Source organism: Anoplopoma fimbria, chromosome 5, assembly GCF_027596085.1.
Source record: "Anoplopoma fimbria isolate UVic2021 breed Golden Eagle Sablefish chromosome 5, Afim_UVic_2022, whole genome shotgun sequence".
NCBI classification, from domain to species: Eukaryota; Metazoa; Chordata; class Actinopteri; order Perciformes; family Anoplopomatidae; genus Anoplopoma; species Anoplopoma fimbria.
Window position 1 is genome coordinate 5,241,126 of NC_072453.1, and position 23,082 is coordinate 5,264,207.

The 23,082-nt window shown below is 39.7% G+C and overlaps 3 protein-coding genes and 2 long non-coding RNA genes across 6 annotated transcripts; 1 reads left to right on the forward strand and 4 right to left on the reverse strand.

Moving 5' to 3' along the window:
- Positions 1–2,739: 2,739 nt before the first annotated feature.
- On the reverse strand, positions 2,740–5,381 carry crym (crystallin, mu). The gene is made up of 8 exons (XM_054599227.1): positions 5,138–5,381; positions 4,900–5,050; positions 4,676–4,738; positions 4,478–4,579; positions 3,892–4,075; positions 3,676–3,797; positions 3,473–3,557; positions 2,740–3,377 (listed from the first exon to the last, which is right to left on the reverse strand). Exons 1-8 carry the CDS (start codon positions 5,302–5,304, stop codon positions 3,304–3,306), a joined length of 948 nt encoding a protein of 315 aa, XP_054455202.1. The 5' UTR covers positions 5,305–5,381; the 3' UTR covers positions 2,740–3,303.
- Positions 5,382–8,456: 3,075 nt separating this feature from the next.
- Positions 8,457–9,297, reverse strand: LOC129091855 (uncharacterized). The gene is made up of 3 exons (XR_008531235.1): positions 9,274–9,297; positions 8,832–9,052; positions 8,457–8,501 (listed from the first exon to the last, which is right to left on the reverse strand). It is a non-coding gene; the product is annotated as an uncharacterized LOC129091855 (long non-coding RNA).
- An 82-nt stretch (positions 9,298–9,379) lies between these two features.
- Positions 9,380–11,289, reverse strand: LOC129090941 (uncharacterized). The gene is made up of 3 exons (XR_008531210.1): positions 11,236–11,289; positions 9,770–9,843; positions 9,380–9,480 (listed from the first exon to the last, which is right to left on the reverse strand). It is a non-coding gene; the product is annotated as an uncharacterized LOC129090941 (long non-coding RNA).
- Positions 11,290–13,480: 2,191 nt separating this feature from the next.
- snu13b (SNU13 homolog, small nuclear ribonucleoprotein b (U4/U6.U5)) lies at positions 13,481–15,137 on the reverse strand. The gene is made up of 3 exons (XM_054598924.1): positions 14,897–15,137; positions 14,595–14,715; positions 13,481–13,963 (listed from the first exon to the last, which is right to left on the reverse strand). The coding sequence occupies exons 1-3, from the start codon at positions 14,897–14,899 to the stop codon at positions 13,701–13,703; spliced, it is 387 nt and encodes a 128-aa protein (XP_054454899.1). The 5' UTR covers positions 14,900–15,137; the 3' UTR covers positions 13,481–13,700.
- Positions 15,138–15,955: 818 nt separating this feature from the next.
- On the forward strand, positions 15,956–22,598 carry LOC129091381 (cytochrome b-c1 complex subunit 2, mitochondrial). Of its 2 annotated transcripts, none has more exons than XM_054598976.1 (14): positions 15,956–16,064; positions 17,064–17,150; positions 17,522–17,671; positions 17,806–17,870; positions 17,967–18,023; positions 18,291–18,415; positions 19,489–19,586; positions 19,675–19,732; positions 19,869–19,964; positions 20,048–20,247; positions 20,369–20,449; positions 20,579–20,655; positions 21,949–22,102; positions 22,257–22,598. In XM_054598976.1, the coding sequence occupies exons 1-14, from the start codon at positions 16,032–16,034 to the stop codon at positions 22,338–22,340; spliced, it is 1,365 nt and encodes a 454-aa protein (XP_054454951.1). In that variant the 5' UTR covers positions 15,956–16,031; the 3' UTR covers positions 22,341–22,598. The 2 variants fall into 2 exon arrangements, with proteins under 2 accessions (XP_054454951.1, XP_054454949.1); XM_054598974.1 differs by lacking the exon at positions 17,064–17,150 and adding an exon at positions 17,186–17,287 and having other exon boundaries at positions 15,962–16,064.
- The last annotated feature ends 484 nt before the right edge of the window (positions 22,599–23,082 follow it).

Consider the following 23,082-nt stretch of genomic DNA (forward strand, 5'->3'; position numbering starts at 1 on the left):
ATAGTAGAGAATGTGAAAATAAGAGTATAGTATGTTAAGAATGGTCATGAAAATTCAAATAATGTAGTATGTCAAAAAAAAGTAATTAAAGTCATAGCATAGTATGTTGAAAAAAGTCATAAAAGTCATAGCATAGTATGTCGAAAAAAGTCATAAAAAAGTACTAGAATACTATATCAATAAAAGTAATTGAAAACCATGCCGAGAAAAGTCATAATAAAGTCATATTATAGTATATCGAAAAAAGGTATAAAAAAGTAAATGTATAGTATGTTGAGAAAAGTCATGAAAAATTCATAGTATAGTCTGTCGAAAAAAGTCATAGTGTACTATGTAATTTTTGGGGGAAAAAAGTCATAGTATTGTATGTCTAAAGAAGTCGTAATATAGTTTATTAAATAATGTCTAATTAAAAGTATAGTATGTCAAAAAATATCAAAAAAGTCGTAGTATTCTATGTTGAAATATGTCAAGCAAAACCTAGTAATATGTCGAAAAATGTTGTGCAAAATGTAGTACTATAGTAAGTCGAAAAATATAAAAAAAAGTCATAGTATAGTGTGTCAAAAATGTCATTAAAACGTCATAGTATGTCAAAAAATGTCATTAAAAATAATTTTATATTGTGTCAAAAAAAGTCATGTCGGAAAATGTTATGAAAAGTTCATAGTATAGTATGTCAACAAAAGTCATGAAAAAAGTAATTATATAGTATGTCGAAAAATGTTATTAAAAACGTCATAGTATAGTATGTTGATGACTATCATGAAAAAAATCTTAGTGTAATATGTTGAAAATTGTCAGATATATAGCCATAGCATAGTATGTTAAAAAAAGAGTCATAGTATAGTATTTCCAAAAATGTGTCACCAAAAAAGGTAATAGTGTAGTAAGTTGAAATATGTCATAAAAAAACAAAAAGACATGGTATAGTATATCGAAAACAAAGTCATAGAATAGTATGTCGAAAAATGTAGAAGTATAGTATATCTTTAAATGTCACAATAAATGTCAGTATAGTATGTCAAAAAAAGTAATTGTATAGTATGTTAGGAAATGTAGTGAAAAAAGTAATTGTATAGTATGTCAAAAATGGAAAAGGCTGGAAGCACTGTGAGAGTCATGTTCTTCGACTTCTCCAGTGCCTTCAACACCATCCAGCCTTTGCTTCTGAGGGACAAGCTGGAGCAGACCGGGGTGGACCACCACCTCACTGCATGGATACTGGACTACCTCACCAACCGTCCACAGTATGTGAGGATAGGGGAGTGTGAGTCAGATCGGGTGTCCTGCAGCACGGGGGCCCCACAAGGAACCGTTCTGGCTCCATTCCTCTTCTCCATATACACTTCGGACTTCACATATAACTCTGCTACCTGCCACCTGCAATCGTCGGCCTCATCTCCGCCGGCGATGAGAGGGAATACAGAGAACTGAACCAGGACTTCATAGGATGGTGCCGGCGGAACTGCCTCCAGATCAACTCTGGTAAAACCAAAGAGCTGGTGGTGGACTTCCGCCGGGGTAAACACTGTCCTCCGGAACCAGTGAACATCCAGGGACAGGACATTGAGATTGTGCAATCTTATAAGTACCTGGGTGTTCACTTGAACAATAAACTGGACTGGACTAATCATTCAAATGCACTTTATAAAAAGGGTCAGAGCAGACTCTATCTGCTGAGGAGACTGAGGTCCTTTGGAGTGCAGGGAGCACTCCTGAAGACCTTTTTCAACTCCGTGGTGGCATCAGCCATCTTTTATGCAGTGGTCTGCTGGAGCAGCAGCATCTCAGCAGCAGACAAGAAGAAACTGAACAAGCTTGTCAGGAAGGCCAGCAGTGTGCTGGGGTGTCCATTGGATACGGTGGAGGTGGTGGGAGACAGGAGGGTGATGGCCAAGCTGTCATCCCTGATGAACAACACCTCCCACCCCATGCAGGACGCCCTGGCAGCTCTGTGCAGCTCCTTCAGCCACCGGCTGCTTCACCCCCGGTGTGTGAAGGAGAGGTACCGCAGGTCCTTCCTTCCTGCTGCTGTCAGGCTGCACAACCAGCTCTGCTCCCAGCAGACCACATGACACATGACAATAAAAACACTGTGCAATAATAGTTAATATAGTTTTTTTTTCTGTCTGTAAATATTATATTTCAGTTATTGTGTTTTTCTACTGTTTTTATTGCTTATTTATAATACTTGTTTTTTATTTTTATTTTTTATTTTTATTTTTATTTTGTTGTCTTTCTTTACTACGTCTCTTGTGTGCACTTTAACTCTATGCTGCTGTAAGCCTGCAAATTTCCCCGCTGCGGGACTAATAAAGTATTATCTTATCTTATCTTATCTTAATGAAAAAGTCATAGGATATGGTATGTTGAAAAAAGTCATAGTATTTTTAAGTCAAAATATGTCAAAAAAAGTCACAGTATGGTATGTTGACAAAAAGTCACAAAAAAGATCATAGTATAGGTTAATAAACGTCAACAAGTAGTATAGTAATTAGAAATACGTCATGAAAAAACACAGAAAAGTATGTCAAAAAAAGTCATAGTATAGTATGTCAAAAAATGTCGTGCTAAATTTATTGTGTCGAAAAATGTCACAATGAATGTCATAGTAGAGAATGTGAAAATAAGATGATGGCTGGGTCATGAAAAAATGAATAATGTGGTATGTCAAAAGATGTCAGCTGTAAAGTCATAAAAAAGCATAATATGCCAGAAATAGTCATAGTATACTCTGTTGAAAATTTGTTTTTTTATTGTGGAATTACATATCATTTTCAAGATAACATTATCATTTTAGTAGAGTCCCCCGTGTTCTTCCATATATGAGGGCAAAGTACCTACATGTTTTTGCCACTTCTCCTGGTTTAAATCACACATGCGCTTCGATAACTCAATATAGAAAAATGTGATTGGCTTACAATAAAAACTATCATTTTTGTAATAAGCAGCTCCATTGGAAGAAACATAGCACAGCAAAAAGTGTTTTTTCTTAACCCAGAAGTTGCAATTAGGGTTATTTTGTACGTAGGCTTAATAGGGACATTTACTCTATTTGATAAATTAACTTACGGTTTCGTCATTAAATAATACAGCTCTATGGCAAATTTGTTTGCATGTAGGTTTATCAGGTTACACAGCAGAGGCTTTTTTTGTCAGGATGGGTAATCTAAAGTAAAATTAATTTGGACTGAACTATGTTATTTCTTGTCCTGTCCTATATTGCCTTGATCTGGATTAGTTTGTGGGCCATGAATGTCAAGCAAAGAAGTCATGTTCAGATTGAAATACAAAGCCACCTCATGGTAGGCTGGCTTTGGCTTTCCATTGGTCAAATATCAGCTTAGCAGACACTGCATCTTCAACTCCCATTCCTGTTGTAAATGAACAAAACAAGTCTTGATGTACTGAATGGGAGTAAAGAACTTTCCAGATACGATGGTTTGGGCATATGTCAAGTAAGGCTTACCGAGGGATTTGAACACGGTTGTTTTCTCTCTGTGTGCAGGTTTTGTCCCATTAATAACATCTCCAAGCTCAGCAAACACCTCAGCCTAAAACAAGAGATTTACAATCATGTTTTTTACTCTGCATACATTCTGCAAAGGGAGCCTATGACACACCCTTCAGTTATTTTATTAAGGCAGTTAGAAAGCACAATGACACACTGACCCCAGAGAGGATGACATCACCGGACTCTTTCATTACTCCTTCCCTGCTGTCACTGTACACCACCGCATCCTTCATCAACACGTCGTCCAGCTCCCGCCAGTTTGGCCTGCAGGCTCCCACTGCTGCTCAGCAACAGGAGATGAAAACATTGGGAAATGCTGATCAATAAATCTCATTAGCTTTGATTTTTGTTTCTGAGTCATTATTTCCTCTCACCTGCCACGTGGGCTCCTGGTTTGACCCACCGACCAAAGAGCACCGGCTCTGTACTGCGGGTTACCGTCACTATGGCATCTGCCCCCCTCACCGCCTCCTCCACTGAGCCACATGGCGTCACCGGACCACTGACAGAGCGGCAAAACCTCTCCACTCCCTCTCTTGTTCGGCTACACACACGCACCTGGTGGCGAGGATGCAGCCAGGCTTATTTTTTCCACCTGTTTACAGTCGTAATGCTAAGCTAAACTGAGCCAAGTGCCAGTAGCTTCATATCTAGCGTACAGACATGAGTGGTATCAATCTCCTCATATAACTCTGGGCAAGAAAGCCAAGTTAATTTAAGTTTATTTGCCAAAATATCAAACTAAAGGCTACCTTAAGGGCAATTGAGCAAAAGTAGGAGTCTATGAAATAGGAAAGTTTATGGTCGATGACAATCTTTTTGGATATGGTGTGTTGGTCACAAATATGAGAATAGTACCCTCCTTGTGCTTATAAAAAAAATATTACATTTCCTTGAACTGATAAATGCAGGCTTTTGTTTACACTTGCTATTCTTATATTCACAAGATATTGTAATTACCTCTTTAAATGGAAACATTTCTGTAAAGATCTTGTAATGAGTTAATGCCTGTTTGCCAGTCCCCAAGATGGCCAACACCTCTGCTTCAGGGCACATCAGCAGCTGTGTGACAAAAAGAACAGCAGGACAATGTCGAAATTAGAACATTGTAGGATTACAAAACAGACATGAATGAATAATCGGAAAAAAAGGAAGTACCTTAGCAGAGATGGCCGAGACCGCAGCTGTCCTCATTCCTGTGATTCCCTCTCCGTCAATGACCTGCAGGTTGGAAACATGTTATGTGGCCTGACCTGTTGAGGCTGTAAAAGCTACCCATGGGACCTAAATGTTTACAATGGTTGTTTTTATGTTCCTAGACTCAGACAATTGTAGCTTCTTTAAGCCTCAGAGTCATTTATGCATGCATTAGTTTTACTTACAGCCTTTACATTCCCATACTCTGGGTCCAGCAGCATCACTGTGGCTTGTGTGGCTGGCAGAGTTGAACCAGCCTCCCTCTTGTAAAAACACACAAGCTTTGTGCACAGGACTCCATCATTCTCCATGTATGTAGGCATTGATCCTAGGAAGCTGTAAAAAAAAAAAGTTTAGGAGTGTCAGCCAGCAATAGCAACAGTCTGTTAATGACTAATTTACAGTGGAACAGTGCAGGCCTACCCATTATGTTTTTGCAGGGGAAGTGTGGTGCGAACAGGCTGGATCACCTCTGCGCTGTCTCGTCTGGAGAACTTCCCCAAAGCCTCCTCCAGACGGGGGACCAGCTCTCTGTAATGCAACAGACGCTGCACTTCTTCCTTCCATATAACAACAGGAGGTCCGGCCATGGCTTCCACAGCTGCGAGAAAAGTTTGAGTTATACTCGATTAATGAGGCGTTCACGGGCAGCTTGAGTCACTGCTGATCGGTGGATCTCTGATCTGTGAGCGTGTTCCACACATGCGCAGTAGATCGCTACTTGTAACTGCATGCGGTCAAGCCAGCCACCTGTCAGATTTGTCTGGTCAAACTAGCCGCCCGTGTATTCGGAGTGTGCGATTGCTCCAATACTTATATGGTAATGCAAAGGAATATATATCAGCCTTTTTCTCAAACTTTGATGTGGGATAAAAACTATTTCTTCTATTAGTAGTTTATGAGTCTAATATTTTTGGACAGAGTACTTCTTGGACTAATTGCACAAATAATATGAAGTATTTTTACTGTGTACTTTTTGAGTAAGCTATAGGACTCCGCCGCGGAGGTATTGCGGCTTCCGGAACGGACCCGCGAAACGGACCCGTATCGGAGTTCACTTGCACTCAGGGACGGATCCGCTACGAAGGCGGATCGCGGATCCGCAGTGGCTCCGCGCCGCATCCGCTCCGGATCCGTTTTGGACCCGTTTATCTTATTTTCAAAATCCCTTCTGTTCTTGCTGTAGGATAAAATAGGATAAACTAAACTATAGGATAAACTAAACTATAGGATAAAACTCAAAACTATCATTCCTAGCCTAGGCTACAGCAATATAGGCCTAGGCATACGTTTAAATATGCATTGCCTTGTATGTTTTACCTAACAATATTGTCAATAGGCATAACAATAACAGAAAAGCTTCAAGTCAAGACATCAATTTACTGCACAAAAGTAATCACTACTCAATAGAAAAATAGAAAATTGACATTTACATTTATGGAAAATTATAGGTTATAGCCTATTCTGTTTTTGTTACGTAGTCTACGTTGGCTAGGCTACTTTACATTCATTTTGTGGACCTAATTTAGTGCTTTATAGGCATAGGTCGGTGCAGACATAAAATATGTTATCTATTAGGCTACAACATGAAATGCTGCGCTATATACAGCTAAAATATCAGAAAATGAATAACTGGTGAACGACAAGAAGTTCAATCAAAAGATTGTTTAATTGTTATTCGGGTGGAGGAGTGGATGGAGGAAGGACACGTCTCCAGGTTGAACCACCTGATGGCGTGTTTGGTGACCTCCGCGTCCGTGGCTGACCGTGTCACCACGTTTTTCCTCACAGCACCTGTAATCAAACAGACAGATTTTATGTAATAGGTTTTTACTAACTTTAAGAAGAATGCACACATTTGGTGAACAACAGGGTGCATTAATGGCAACTGTTAGGCATGCAAACATGCAAAGTGCTTCGATAAACCGAGTATTTTGTTTTGGGCCTACTGTAGCAGCAAGGAGAAGACTACTGGAGCAAGCACCTTGAAACATTTCGAAAACGAAGCAATAAACGGCAAATAGAACCAGCTGAACAACCGCAGCCGGTATTATTTGATCATTTAAAACTGTATAAGACGAGCCCTAATGTAGAGGATGATCCTTAGCCCCGCCCCCATGCGTCTTTTGGTAATTTGCCTAAAATCCAAAGTATTTCTAAACAGCACTCCTGCCGTTTTCCTTCTCTACTTAAACTGGTCGCGGAGGCACTGCACTTGACATGCTAGCTCTGTTTGCTAACCTTTAGCTAACACACAGCATTGAGACTAGTAATTACTGCCAGAGACCGGAGTGAGGGGAGGCGGGGTTATGTTGGCGCTGATGTGTGTCTGTTAACTCTCTGTCCGAGAGAAGAGAGCGAGAAAGCGCAGCTGGTATTTGTGTATCGATACGGCAGAGAATTATTATTGAAATCTATCGCAACCACCAGGCAGCCAATACGTTTGCGTGCGTTTACTTTGATAACATGATGGGCCTGTTGCCCACACCTGGGGTGCGTTTCTCTTGACATGATAATCCACTCATAGGCGCCGGAACCTATGAGGCCGCGGGGCCAATGGCCACCCCACTTTTCATGGAAAATAAATAAATTATAATAATCATTTTTTTTAGCCTGTATTGATGAACTATTTCGTTTCTTAGTAATGTTTTGGCCTTACATTGTTACTATACAAACGAACAGAGCTTCGGCTCCCCGCGACCTTATATTGATTGAGTCTAAAACGTTTTCTCAACGATTCAACCAATGAGAGTAGGCCTTCTACAGCAATGGCGTTGCCATGGCACATGGGTCTTGTAATGTGACATGCTTCGTCTGCAACGTTCGAAACCCCCACGACGAAAGTTTGTCATGCCAGAAATTTGGGGGAATCGCATGACGTATCCACTGTTGACTTTGAGGGAATCCCGTGAACAGCTGGAGCTCACGGGCATCAAGTGTTACTAACTAGTAAAGAAACTAGTAGCCTAAAGTAAAGACTAGTAGAGATGCGCGGTTGTGCATTCATACCCACGGACACCGTGGATAATCCACGGGTTGGGTGGATTGCGTGAAAGAAAGTAAAGCTGGAAATGAAATCGCGCGCAAGGCAGCATGGGTATACCCAGGCTAGTATTGGCATATCCACTTTCTAGAATCGCACCCATGGTCAACGCCGAAGGAAACTGAAGGAATCAAAAAGAGGAAGTCTCACAGCAGAGTGCATGTCAGAAAGGTAGGATTTTTGTTATTATCATTCATTATTGCACTGTCTGATAGTAAACAGGAACATTTTCACTAGCATATTGTCCCTACTAAATAAGTGACCGTGTCAGGTTTTCACTGACGCGCTAGCTATTGCATTGTGTTAAACATACCATCAGGCATAGGCCTACCTGCCTAAGCACTAAAATGTGCTTAGGCAAAGTAGCCATCAGCTGCTCAGGGTGTCATGGTCATACTATGTTTGATTTCGAGTAAAAAAAAGAGACATCAAATGTAAAAAAAAAAAGGTCTATGCCTGGTATAGTAGCCTAGTTTAAAAAAGGCAACCTTCATATTGGTATGAAGGTTGCTAAGATTGTTAAGGCTGCCCCAACAAACGTGACTTGGAGCGTATTTAATATTACTGTGAATTATATACTTACTGAAAAGCAAGGTCTTTGTTGCCATCCTACTAAAAGGCTTTTTTGTTGTTGACACCCTTCCAATTGATCTGATGGGAGACCTCATCTGTGAACAGCCTGCCCAGGATGTTCCAGGTCACCCTCTTCACATCCTGGCCTCCAATGGTGGCCAAAGATGAAATCTAAAAGGCAAAGACATCTTTTTTAAATAGACAGGTAGGTAAACATTCCTGAGGTTAGTTGCATTTAAAATGTTTTTGTTTCTGTTGAAAGCTTCCAGAAATGTAGAAAAACTGAAAAAAATCTAAACATGTACTTGGCTCACATCCTCATGGACCTGTGCCACCTTTACACACAATGTCAAACCAGGGAGATTGTCACTCACTGACTGTCCACTCGGAAAAGGCGGTTCAGGACAGGCCTGTTCAGGGCTGCTTAAATAGAATATTTGCAATAATCATGGGCAATCAATAAACCTAATGGCACCATTCAGATTAAGTAAGAAAACTCACCACTCTCTGTCGAGCTGGGCCATTTGACGGTTCCTTTAAAAACATTTCAAATGCCTCCACTGCCTCCAATTGTTCCAGGGGAAACTGAAAGCTGTCTGGCATCTCCGCATCTGGCCCCGGGGTGCTGTTCATCCTACTGGTGAGCAGGTTCACCTTAGCCACAAGCTGGTCGTTTTGCTGTTTGATGGTTTCCAGCAAGCTAAGGATTTGGAACTCGGCCGCTGTTGACAAACATGAAATATAGCTAAAATGTAGTGTATCAAATATATCACGTTTCAGTGTTTATCCTCATTACTCATAATACCGACATTAGCTATTGACATTATTAATTAATGACAAAAGTTATAGACAAAGTTTGAGGAAAATATGTGATGGTTGTCAGAATTTTTTCCAAAATCTGTGGCACAGAATGACCCTCCAGTATTTGTCGGTTATTGCTCACCAGAGCAGGGAATGGTATCGGCCATTCTTCCCCTCGCCATGTTGGTCTGTAGGCCAGGCTTGAAGAAGGCTCCATGTTGAGGGCTGGTGCCGGGGGTGGAGGGAGTTGAGGAGGGACTGCAGTTCCTGGCCTTTTTGAACGTCTGCACGTGTCCTTCGTCTTAAGGCTGATAAGGAGACAGGCACAGTCTTTCTATTCATTTTTGTTCTAAAAGACATTTCAGAAAAAAAGAAAAGAAAGTAAAATGTATCATTAATCATTGTTTCTAATGTTGTATTTAAATAAACACATTGTTGAATGGTGGTGTTGTCTGTTTCATTGCTACAAACTAGACAAGAACATAGAAATGTGCCATTTTCTGCAGGAAATGCATTGTGTAGTTATTATTAGTAGTAGTAGCAGTAGTAGTATCATTATTTGTTCTGTGGCCAACTGCTCCAACTGCTAGAAAATGTATAAGCAACATTACATTTTAAGAAACCAGAAAGTATCTTACTTGATCAAGCGAACCCAGCAGAGGAAATTGTAGCAACAGTCAAATCCAGAACGGGCAACAGTCAAATCCAGATGCTGCAGAAAACACAAAATAGAAGATGGGGACCAAGTTCCATACAGTAGCATAACAGTGATTAAAATGGCAAATTTTCATTATAAAGAGGATGGCAGATAACCACTACATATGAGACCAAACTTGCCAAAATGTTAACTTGCTGCGATCTATTTGTATGGTACGCATGCCTGGAATTTCGTGATATGAGGGGCAAGGCCACTTGGCCTGCAGCGGGGCAATTTTTTTGAGGGCACAAAGGCCACATGCCAGGGCATCAAGGCCATAACATGATTTTGATTTCACTAATAGACAAATGCATTTCTCAAAGCATTAACGCCTTGTTAATAAACAGTCTAACACTTCTCACTTCTGCATCTTGAAGAGCACTTTTGTGATAATTCTTCAAATCTTTTTCTTATTGTCTATAAGATTAGAATTAGAATTAAGTAATATATATTTTTTAATTACACATAATTAACATTATTTCAAAATGATAATAACTCTCCCTCTGCCGTCATGGGGGTCGCCAGTGTTGCAAGATTCCGGCCCAATCTAGCAACACTGGGGGACAAGCAGTTTTATTTGTTCAGAAATGCTTGAAAAAATGTAACTTTTATGGAGATACCGCATTAGGCCTACTTGGTCAATAAAAGAGCTAAGCTACTCAAAAGCTATTTTATTCAGAAACGCTTACGATCTTAAGTATAATTGACCGCTGTCAAGGACAGGGGATCTTTTTTTTTTATCCCAGCGTACTCGGTGACCCAAGCGTACTCGGTTGCTAGGCGACGCCAAAGACGTTGGTGTTTGGCGGACTATTTCTCTGCTAATCAACACTACGAATGCTGGTAACAGATAAATTGTAAAAAGACACACCGTGTGAAGTTATTTTTTTCGTTTTGGCAAGTAGCCATGTAATAAGCGAGATAATGTATAGAACGTCGCCGGTCATTATCGAAAATAAGCCACCAGCACCACCTTCAGGGTGAAGCAAGCCGGTTCGCCCTGTCGGGGCTTATTTTCCCGATGACCGGCGTTTTATACATAACAGCGACACATTAAAACAGAACAGACCAACCCTAACCCTAACCCAATGAAGGATAACTTAACTTAACTACCATAACATATTCTGCCGTAATTGCTATTCCATTTTAAATCAAATAGGCTACAGACTGACATGATTATCGCCTCTCAGCTAACAATAGCCTGGTGCAAAAAATGATAGCCTAACTGAAAAATTATTTAGGCCTACTGCTAGTCCTAATATCAAACAACGTCATTACAATCATACGTAGTCTAAATGATGATTACAAAAACACAAAGGCCAATGTTTACTGTGAATGTCGCAATATAGGCCTATCAATAAATAATTAGGCCTACATAAATCAAAATCAATAATAAATCATGCTTACGTAACGCAACCGTGTTCCAGCAAAGAAAGAAAGTCTCAACTGAATGATCTGCTCTTTATAGGCTTTCAACGTGTTGGCGCGTTCGCGGATCAGACACGGGTCCGACACGGGTCCGCTCAGGATCCACAATATATCAACAAATAAATCAAATAATAATAATAAATCAATAATAAATCATACTTACGCAACCGTGTTCCAGCAAAGAAAATCTCAAATGATATGATCGTCTCGGCTCTTGGTGATAGGCTTTCAAACGTTATGGCGCGTCCGCGTTCGCGGATCCGACACGGGTCCTCTAGGCGGCGCCAAAACGGATGTGACAGTTTGGTGACTCCTATGCGGATCCGCATAGGAGTCTACTGCTGTGTGGGTAAGGTCAAATCCCCCCCATAGAACAAGAATATGCCATTTTGGCAAACTTTGACATTGAATAAAAACCCTTTCTTCCATAAGTAGTTTATGAGTCTGATATATTTTGAATAAGTACTTCCTAAGCTATATGCACAAATACTATAAAGTACTTTTACTGTGTACTTTTTGAGTAATCCAAGGTCAAAGTCTCTTCAGGGGACCAAGATTCAGCATTTTCCTCAAACTTTGATGTGGGATAAAAACTATTTATTCCATAAGTAGTTTATGAGTCTAATATTTTTGGACAGAGTACTTCTTGGACTAATTGCACAAATAATATGAAGTATTTTTACTGTGTACTTTTTGAGTAATCCAAGGTCAAAGTCTCTTCAGGAGACCAAGATTCAGTATTTTCTGCCAACTTTGATGTGGTACTTTCTTCCATAAGTAGTTCATAAGTCCTATATTTTTTGATTAAGTACTTCTTAACCTGTATGCACAAATAATATGAAATATTTTTGCATTGCCAATTTGAATAGAACACAATCAAATATTTTTGGGATATTTTGTAAGGGGATATTTTTACTTAATACATCTAATAAAGCTAAAACGGAGTAGCACATGTGCCATTATTACACTTTTAACATGCATGTCCATTTTAAATTAGAAAGATGTATTTCAAAGACAAATTTACTATTGACATTTTTATAACATTCACAAGTAAAATAATTATAAGATATATATTTGAAAAAACCCCAATATGAACACCTCTAACTATTTATTCTACTAATTCAAAAATGTCAGTCATACTTATTACTCAATAAATAATATCCAACTAAACTATGTACATAAGCATATGAGATGAGCAAATATGATAAAAAAAAGATTAAAAGTGTAATAATGGCACATGTGCTACTACATTTTAGCTTTATTAGATGTATTAAGTAAAAATATCCCCTTACAAAACATCCCAAAAATATTTGATTGTGTTCTATTCAAATTGGCAATGCAGTACAAAAATGTAATGAACCAACCCTGTTAATTTCCGCTAGACAATGAAAAACAACACCTATGTCATCCCACAACTTCATGTTCATGATTTGTTGTAACACCATTTTGTGATGCTTCAATAATATAGATCTACAATGTCATAGTTAAAAAGAAATGCTCACAAAAAAGGAAAATATTTTACTCAACCCAAGTGGCCCGGAAAGTCAACCTTTTTAGACAGTAGCATTGCAACGCTGGCGTAAAGAATTGCAATCAAGGAAAGCCAAGAAAACCTGATATGGGGAGGGCAGAGCCCCCAGCTTCCCTGCTCATCTTGCCAGCCACCCTCACCCCTGCTCTACCCACTCCACCAGCCTACAAATGTATTTTCACCAGTCCAGGCAATATTTGCTTGGTGGACAAGAAAAGCCCTTTTCTTGTTTTATGGAGGGGATTTTGACCTTTGATTACATTAAATTAAATTTTCTGATAGTTTTTACTGACATGATTTTGAATAGAATTGTACTTGCAATGGAGAGGGCCTATTTTTCAAACATTACACTGGCAGTTGCAGTACTTCTTCAACCACCGATGTAGGCTTTCAATCTGGTAGCTGTTCGATGCGTTAAGTATTTTAATAAATAGTTTCAAATTGAATACAATAATATCAAATAATAGGGTTAATATTATTTTTACAATAAGACATTGTGTTCATTTTTTAATTGCATGCTGCAGACACATTCCATTCAGTGGACTAAATAATGAATAACCAAAAGGCCACTTAAGCAATGTGAGGCTGTTAAATTATTAAGTCACCTTTCTTAAACTCAGATATTAGCGGTTGTTGCATTGACTACACAATCTTAATGAAAACAGGAAACATTGAAATTGACAAAACACTAGCTTTAAATAAAAAAGTATTTTATTATGAATCAGGTGATGCCTTGGCAAACTGATACACTGAAATGGACGCACTGTCCTAAGTAAGAAAAAAAACAAAAAAAACTATATTCTCTTGTCATGCATTACAACTTTTTTCTTTTTAATCAAAACAGAATTATTTCAATGTGGACTTTTCCTTGTCCTTTTTTCAAGGAGACATTGTCACAACAGTGCAACAGAAATCAGACGAGCAGTCTCTCAATAGCCAATTGAACTGACTGAATCTGCGGTTTGAGCTGTGAGCCCTCCTTTATGGTGACTGAGGTAGCTATGACAGGGCGAGACACCCCACAGGCCCGACCCAAGGCCTGCTTGGAGCGGACAAACACGTAGGGGACGTTCTTGTCCTCACAGAGCAGTGGCAGGTGGAGGATGATCTCCAGTGGTTCAGCATCAGCAGCCATCACGATAAATTCAGAGATGCCTCTGTTCAAGGTTTTAGTGGCTGGGGAAGAAGTAGATCACAGTTAGCACAACATGTACACGTTATCACCATTACTTAAATAACTGTTTTGGCAGCTGTACCCTGGTAGCCTATAGGTTTAAGAACAGATATTGGAGATTAATTTGCAGACTTCTTTCTTTCTTGTTTAATCTATATACAAAAACTGTATCTGTCACAACCTCCCAGAACCCAAAGTGATGGCCTTAAATTGATTGTTTAATCGAACCAACAGTTTAAAGCAAAAAAAAAAAAGTATTTAGTTTGTAATCGTATAATACAGACACACGTAATCTTCATTTGGAAGAAACAGCACCAACAAATATTGCACATTCCGGCAATCTTTCAATAACTGACTTAAAAATTAAAAAAGTTAACTTAATTTATAATCAATGAGATTTGATAAAGTCTTAGTGATATTTATTTACCAGGTCAGAGTCCTTTAAAAGCACATATTTGTGCATTTATATCCATGTGTTTATGCTCATTACAGGAGAAGACCACGCTTCACACACTAGTCCGATGTTACATTACCTCTGAAAGTAATGGGAAATCAAGTGACCATCTTATAGCCTACGTGAACCAACTAACTAACTTAAGAGACATTCTTGTCCCAAGATTTTGATTTCCTCACCTTCATTAGCCCCCTTCCTCAGCTGTTTGTAGTTGGAAGCTTGCTGCACCAGGTCCAAGATAGTTTTGGAGAGCGTGGCGTCGGCCAGCGGGTAGGCCTTCGGGTTGACTTGAGCTTCAGTCTGGTCAAAGAACAAACAAAGAAATACAACATTAACAACGGGACATAGTACATAGTTAACAAACACGAGGGAGTCAGGAGTAAAAGGTTAGCTTACTCTGTATACTAGTTACTTTAGCTAAGGCTAGCTTATAGTTAGCTAGTCTGTTAGCTTGTTAGTTCACTCTGAATCAAACACTTACCATTGTTAAGAGTTTTGTTTCTGATAGTCCGGCCCTCTCGGCGAAATGCTTCACGGAGGACTATTTTCTTCTACCCGAGTTAAAAAAGGGCAAAAAAAAACCGTGAGATATGTTTGATGTAAGTAATACTTTTGTGGAGCTACGAACTCTCTCAGCTCTGTTGCAGCCAGTCAGTCCAAACCTCACCACACGTGTGGGATACCGCGCATGCGCACTGGAGCCACACGCTGAAAACGACAGGAAACACCTCCTCCTGCATGGGTGCTACATTTAATAAGATAAGATAAGATAAGATAATCCTTTATTAGTCCCGCAGCGGGGAAATTTGCAGGCTTACAGCAGCATAGAGTTAAAGTGCACACAAGAGACATAGTAAGAAAGACAAGGTAAAAATAAAATGAAAAATAAAAAATAAAAAACAAGTATTATAAATAAGCAATAAAAACAGTAGAAAAACACAATAACTGAAATATAATATTTACAGACAGAAAAAAAAATTGATAATGAGATAAAATGTTAAGCTGGTAGATATTGTTTATACCAGTAATACAACAACAACAACAACAACAATATAATGACAATATACTAATTCTGATACTGAAAATAATTTAAAATGTATGTGTCAATAATATAGAAACAACACAATAATAGCAGTAACAATAAAAACATTCATTCCGACTGGTGTCAAATAGTATGGTATTACTGCTCACATTCTTTTTGGAAAACAGGAAAAGAGAGAATATACATTTATATCATGAAATGTAAGATGTTTAAGCTGTTCTTGTGTGACTTGTGAACCTAAACATTAGTCATGCATTCATAAAATAAAGTAAAATATCTCCTTCAATTATCAGTAATACGCCTGGACATATCCTGCCACAATCTCTTGATATAATGCCAAAACAAATGTCGCACAGTTTTGGGTTGTGCAGTCCAGAAACGTGTTTCTTTCTTCACTGTACAGAAACACGTGTGTTGTTGTGTTACGCGCAATTCGTCTCCGGGGCAACAGAGGGCGCGCGCACGTTGGCTCAGCGGTACTTTTGCTAGCCAGGAGCGCGCAAGGCATTGTGGGTAGGGCACTTTCACGACGGCCATATTGCTCCAACGTCCTGACTGAAGGAGAGAGAGGGAGATGAAGGGGATTCGGGGAATAAGTCAGCTTTCGGTAAGGAGGCCGTTAACGTATCCTTAATATGTGTGTGTACGGGAAGCTGTACACACGTGTTCATTCCTTGTGTGATTGACGGACGGTGTAAAAATCCAGGGTCAATCCGGTCAAGGTGTGATGAGGAGCAGGCGAGGAAGCAGCTCGTCGTGACTCTCTGCTCCACCAGTAACAACACAGGCCGGGTCGTTATATGTTTAGATTTACTGTTCAACACCAATTTACTCAACTCAAGGTGTGAGAAGTGAGAGCTAGCATCTTCTAGACTTCATCCAGCATCACTGGATGAATGTTTAACACATTGTTTTTAATGTGCTGATTTGAAATACTAATGCAAATCTAAAACGATTTGTGACTGATTTTACATTTGCTGTCAAAAGTCTGACATCCTTTTAGCCTGAAGGACCATAACGGCAATCTTCATCAGCAGATGCATTTTGCCTTTTTGTCTAGGAATCATAGAGGTTTATTATATTCCTTTATTGATCCCCATGGGAGAAATGTGGGTGTTGCAGCAGCTCAACTACATGGAAACAGATAATAAATAAAACATATTATACAATATAAATAAAAATGTACAGTATAAAAATAAAAAATGTACAGTTTCTGAGCACTTGATGGGCTTTTCATCCATATTGGCTGTAAAAAAAACAAAAAAAAACTCCATCAGCTGAAGAAGATCATGTGAAAGCTCCAGAAGACATAATGAATAGATCCGTGGTGAGATTATTTTGTCATTAAGCAGCAGTGCAGGGTGTCCATCTACAATATATGTAATATGTGAGGAACCGTACAAAATGAATATCATTTTTTGTTTTGTGAAAGCATGTTGTATTTATGGAAGCGTAAGTCATGGTGAGAAAATAAAACGCAACTGCTCCAATCATTTCATAATCTTACATGCCTCGGATTTCCCTCCCCCTCAAACTGCCCTAGCATCAGTCAGTACAACACATTAGTTGTAATTGTCCCGCCTTCCCATGTTCTCTATTTTTCCAGACAAGGCTTTACGCGGCCCAGGCAGCCCGTAAGGTGGAGTTCACCGGGGCCGCCGAGCATGTTAAGTTTCAGCCGCAGGATGTGCAGGTCAGTGGTTGTTCACTTCTGTTTCTTCTCCGCAGAGACAGTTCCATGTGGCTGCCAGAACAGGCCAGTCCCTGGCTCAGCCCTTGGCTGGCATCAAGCTCTCTCCAGGGGCTGCCCACTCCTTCCAGGACGTCCATGTATGTTGGTGATGAGGATGGGTTGGCTTCGTCCAGACAGTGTGGTTTTTGGTCTTAAAATGAAGACATGAGTTGGTTTAGTAGAAAAAAACACATGTTGCTGATGTCTTTATGTTTGACCCTATAGAGTTTGAAATAAGGATTATTGGTCGACATGTTTGAACTTAATGTCTTTCTATTCTTTATGTAATGGAAATGATGAAACTTAAGGACATATCTGTGTGTCCTGTCCAGGTGACTAAGCTTCCAAGTGGACTGGTGATTGCCTCCCTGGAGAACTATTCCCCAGCGTCCAAAATCGGAGTGTTTATCAAGGCTGGCTGTCGGTATGAGACCCCTGACAACCAGGGGGTCACCCACCTCCTCCGGCTGGCCTCCAACCTGGTATGATACTACAGTTTCAATAAACTGTTGCTAATTTAGTATTTTGTCGTCCTTTCTTCCTGAGTTCACGTTGAGCATTAATATTTAGCCATCTGTCTCAGCTTGGGTTTGATTTGCATTTTCTGCTTTTCCAGACAACCAAAGGAGCTTCATCTTTCAAGATATGCCGCGGTGTTGAGGCAGTGGGAGGAAACCTGAGGTCAGTTCCCTCTAAGAAAGGTCATAACTAACTATTCAATACAAGTTTCTTCCATGATCAGTATTCTTATTTGGATATCTGCATGTTGCTCTGCAGTGTGACTTCCTCCAGAGAAAACATGATCTACACCGTTGACTGCTTGAGAGATGACATGTGAGTCTTTGAATAATATCAACATTGTGATGGATACAACACAGAGTCAGAAATGAACAGGAATCATGATATTTCCCAAGTTTGTAGATATGTTTTGAGTATCTTTTAGAACAGAAAGGAAGTTAATTACATGAGATTGGGCCTAATGGGACATCAGTTTCTTACACCAAATAATTTTGAAACAATAACTGTAACAAAGGAATGTACACTGGAAAGGCAAATTATATCACTAACACATTTTTCTCCCTTTTCATTGCTCGTCTGCAGTGACACAGTGATGGAGTATTTGATCAACGTGACAACTGCCCCAGAGTTCCGGCCATGGGAGGTGTCAGACCTCACGTCCAGAGTAAAGAGGGACAGGGCCCAAGCTGCACAGAGTGCTCAAATAGGTGGGCCTTTATTTCCATTGCAATGCACACACAGACTTTCAAAGTTTCCCCGGGGACTGGAAACCTTGTGAGGAACTGCGTTCTGACTGCAGGGACCAAGTTCAAAATTATGGCTACATCCATAATACTGTTTTTGTTTGAATTGCATAATTTCTTCTATGTTTATGCCTAGCCACTACACTACTACCCCAGTGTTTTACAGTCTCTTAAATGGAGAGACACAGACGCTCACGTTTGCGTCTTGATTGGGTCTTATCAGTCACAACGTGATCACAGCCCGATCACATGATCCTTATCTGGAAGAATACAACAAAAATCAGCATTGACTTCCAGCACTAAATTCAACATGGGTAACGAATTACAAGCTCGATGTACTTTATGAAGGTACAGGGACTTTTGGGTGGGGTTTGCAGGGACGACCGTCGCTGATTTGTCAAACATAGCATGCTTCAACTTGTGTACCGCTTCATTCTTAAACAAGGAAGAACTTTAGCATTAATTTGTCATTTTAGGACTAGGGGAGAGCATTTCTCTTTGCTTGATAACACAAACATAAGGGTCATAACATTGGTTGATCATAGAACTATTTACTTTTATTCCCACCTTCCTTGCTACAGAGCGGAGCCTGATTATGACCTCTTAATGCTTGATTATACATGCTGATTGTACATGTCATTTCTGAGTACTGCCGTAATTGAAACTGCAACCCTTGACCTTGTCTCGGCTATAAATGACAGCAAAGATGTTGGAGCATCAAGCGTCTAGGTTATGAGTTTTCTTTTTTATCCAATTGTTGGTGAAAAGTCTGGTAATTCCCTTAAAAATCTGTTATTTACTTAAGTGACAACAGCGGAATGACTTTAGAACGGTGCATGAAATTCAATCACTGTTTCTTGGAAGTCTCCACCAAACAGGCATATATCATGATTTATGAATTAAAGCTAGGGTGGGTATTAATTAATTAATTTCCACCAAACAGGCATATATCATGATTTATGAATTAAGACATTGCAAATTTCAGCTTTAAGATTAGAATATTGCATTGTGATCGTGCCGCTTTCTCTTTTTTCCAGGTGTGATCGAAAGTCTGCATGAAGCTGCCTACAAGAATGCTCTCTGTAACTCCCTGTACTGTCCTAACCACATGGTTGGCAACATCCAGTCTGAGCATGTAAGTATTTTTCAAATGGTCATTTCTAAAGACTTATGGTGTGAATATACCGATTACATTTTTTCTAATGTTTTGTTTTTTTCGCCAGCTGCACCAGTTTGTCCAGAACAATTTCACAAGCGCAAGAATGGCACTTGTTGGACTTGGTAAGGTTCAGGATTAAATTAAACATTATAACCAAATAATGATAGCAGTACTGTTTTAACGTTATACGTTTTTATGGCAAGTTATAGTGGTCACCAAATAAATATATCCATTCGATTCCTTTCGTCTTTCCTTCAGGTGTGGACCACACGGTGCTCACGCAAGTTGGGGAGCAATTCCTCAACATTCGCAGTGGGGCAGGCACCACGGGGGCCAAGGCTCAGTATCGTGGAGGTGAGCTGAACCGCCATAACAAACTGCCATGGAACAGCTTAAACTTTTCAACAAAATGTAACACCCTGAATTCCTCTCTCTAGGTGAGATACGACTGCCCAGCATCAGCAGTCTGGTCCACTCAGCGGTGGTGAGCCAGTCAGCAGCAGCGGGCACCAGCGAGGCTCTGGCTTTCAGTGTGCTGCAGCATTTACTGGGAGCTGGTCTGCATGTCAAGAGGGGCTCATGCGTCTCCAGCAAACTGGTCCAGGGTGTTGCTAAGGCAACTGCTGACCCCTTTGATGTGAGTGATTGTCAGTTCTCAATATAAACACTTAAAATGAGACATACATTGGGGCCTTGATTGGTTTAAATCATAATATCTAAATTTCTCCCCATTTTCCTTTTTTTCTCCCCCTGAACAGGTCAGTGCTTTCAACTCAAGCTACTCTGACTCTGGTCTGTTTGGAGTCTACACCATTTCCCAGCCTGCAGCTGCTGGTGACGTGAGTATCCAATAGTCATGACAAGAGTCTCTTCAACAAAGTAGCAGCAATCTTTGTTAAAAATGTTTTAATAAAACTAGAAACCGTAAGGGGTCTTGATGTAATATCTGTGCTCCTCTGTCTCTCCAGGTGATTAAAGCCGCTCTTGCCGAGGTGAAGGCTGTTGCTGATGGTGGAGTCACAGCTGCTGACCTCACTCGGGCAAAGTAAGACATACAGACGAATAGAGCCACTACTTTAATATCTAGCCTCTTTTAAGCTATAGTCTAAATTATGAATGCATTTTGAGGTCAATTTTTACATTTTTATTCAAGTTTTCTATCAACACCACCAAAATGGGCTTAATGGTAAAAAGAAAATGCGGATGAGATGAAGCTATGCAACCGCTACATTTTTATATCATTTAGGGTTACTAGCTCTAGAACTAAGAAGATTAAAGAAATCAGGTTTATCCAACAATAAACGCAAGGACTGTAAGCATGTCCTTTTCATATCTCAAGAACCTGACCTGCTTCACACTCTGTGACTGTACTGCTGGGAACTCAAGAGAGTGCATGTCAAATGTGGCTGACTATGACCAGATGGTGGCGCTGTAACAAACTTCCCATTTTGGCCTGTAACATGGCTGTAAAATGTCCCTTTTTCAAATTGTTGATGTTCCATAGAGTTTTGCTATAACTGGCCCTCAAAGTAAACTCAGACACTGTGTGCATTGCGTATTTCACGGAAAAAATATATCTCCTCATATATATATATATTTCTCCGCTTGCGCTTTTGCTACCATATTTGGTGGACATCTGAAAATAGGACGTCTGAGTGACCATGAGAAATTTGGTGCCATTTGGCCAGTAGGTGGCGCTGTTGTATCTAAGGAATGAATTTTCGTCTGTCTGTGTATGTATGACTGACTGGTCTTTGCAAATCTTGAGAACCTTAATGCAGTGCGATTGCGACAGTGCGATTCGACACGATTCGACACGATGCGATTCAACAAGATGCGATTCAACAAGATGCGATGCTAAATAATACAATTCTATGCAATTTAATATGATACATAATGATTTATTTATTTGTCAGACAACAAATCAGTAACCAGGTTTCTGACAAAAGAAAACATTTATGTGTATGTGTGTAAGTGTGTTCATCCAGTCAACTTCAGACTTGGAAGTTGAAAGCAGCCCCAACATGCACTAGTGTGTTTTAGTAGTGACCTTTGGTGTTGCTGACAGGCAGATTTTGTTTGTTACTTTGGACATAGCTAGGCTAGCTGTTTTCCTCTATTTCCACTAATCCTTTAAACCGCTTAATGTAATATCTGTTTGATGAGAGAAACTGAGAAATTTGGGGGGGGGGAATGAATATCAACTGGACTAATTCAAACATTTCATTTCACACTCATTCTTGGCATTCACAAGAAAATACATCAAGTTAATAGTTTTCCTCCTAGTTTCCATTATTGTACCTTTTTTATAATGAGCTTGTCTCTGTTTTCTCTTCAGGGCCCAGCTGAAGGGGCAGTTCCTGATGTCCTTGGAGACTTCAGAGGGTTTGCTGGAGGCCATGGGCACTCAGGCTCTGGCCGAGGGATCCTACTGCTCCGCTGAGGAAGTCTCCAAAAACATCGACAACGTCTCCTTGACTGATGTCGCCAACGTAAGACGTTTGGTTGTTGTCGGTGCCTGGTTGTTGTCATGATAGGACATAGTCATATATTATTGAATTTACATTAGTTAAATACAAATTTTAAGACAAGAGTATGTTTTGTTGTTAATAATGGTGCTTTAACTTTCTTTCTTTTTATTTGCAGGCTGCCAAGAAATTTGTGACTGGCAAGAAGACAATGACATCCAGCGGCAACCTTATAAAAACACCCTTCGTGGATGAGATCTAAAGCCCTCCCCTCGTTACCTCGTACTGTGCACAACAGATGTTTTCCTCTACATTTGACTTAAACAGAAATAAAGCAGGGGTCAACAATGCTGTTGTTCTGAGGGATTTAATGTCATGACACCACTGGCTATTTATAGGTGTTGTAACGGTATATTTTCAGTTGATGCTGCTTTGGCGCTTCACATTATCGGGATCCACTCATCTGTCCACATTAACTGTATAGCTGATGTAAAATAATGAATAAATTCTATCTACCTTACAGAGCTTAAAGTGTTTTGTCGTGGTGTTTAATGTTTCCATTCCTACTATATCAAATAAGAGTTTCATGTTGACAGTTCATTCTTGACACTGGAAACAAGCATTTCACAAAAACAATCCTAACTCCAGATCCACATGCTCCCTTGTTCTTGAGCTTTCCACCGAATCCGACTAAACAAGAATTAACTGTCATGTCAACATGGATGAGAAGTCCAATGATGTGAACAGTTTAAAAAAATACAGTTCTTTGGTAACTGGGCTTAATTCATCTGCTGATGAAAACTGTAACGCAGTCGAAAGCTCCAGAGCAGGCAGGTGGACCTCAAGTTTTCTTTATTTATTTCTTTATTTTTTTTTTTATTTTTTTTTTTTTTTTTTTTTACAAATTTCAAATGTTGAGAAAAAAAAAAAGGTGCTGCTTTGTAGTGTTACTTAAATTGCCAACATGTTCACAGAGATGTTTTAGAATATAATTTAAATGGTCA

What these genes read in the sequence shown, in the direction of transcription:
- crym (XM_054599227.1), bottom strand. Translation starts at nt 5,304, where the DNA reads ATGGCCGGACCTCCTGTTGTTATATGGAAGGAAGAAGTGCAGCGTCTG. An exon ending in AGTATGGGAATGTAAAGGCT is followed by an intron (nt 4,739 to 4,899) that starts GTAAGTAAAACT and finishes TCCAACCTGCAG; the next exon opens with GTCATTGACGGAGAGGGAAT. An exon ending in AAATGTTTCCATTTAAAGAG is followed by an intron (nt 4,076 to 4,477) that starts GTAATTACAATA and finishes CCTCGCCACCAG; the next exon opens with GTGCGTGTGTGTAGCCGAAC.
- LOC129091381 (XM_054598974.1), top strand. Translation starts at nt 16,032, where the DNA reads ATGAAGGGGATTCGGGGAATAAGTCAGCTTTCG. An exon ending in GCAACATCCAGTCTGAGCAT is followed by an intron (nt 19,587 to 19,674) that starts GTAAGTATTTTT and finishes TTTTTTCGCCAG; the next exon opens with CTGCACCAGTTTGTCCAGAA. An exon ending in GCTGACCTCACTCGGGCAAA is followed by an intron (nt 20,656 to 21,948) that starts GTAAGACATACA and finishes TTTTCTCTTCAG; the next exon opens with GGCCCAGCTGAAGGGGCAGT.
- snu13b (XM_054598924.1), bottom strand. An exon ending in GAGGAAGGGGGCTAATGAAG is followed by an intron (nt 13,964 to 14,594) that starts GTGAGGAAATCA and finishes CTTCTTCCCCAG; the next exon opens with CCACTAAAACCTTGAACAGA.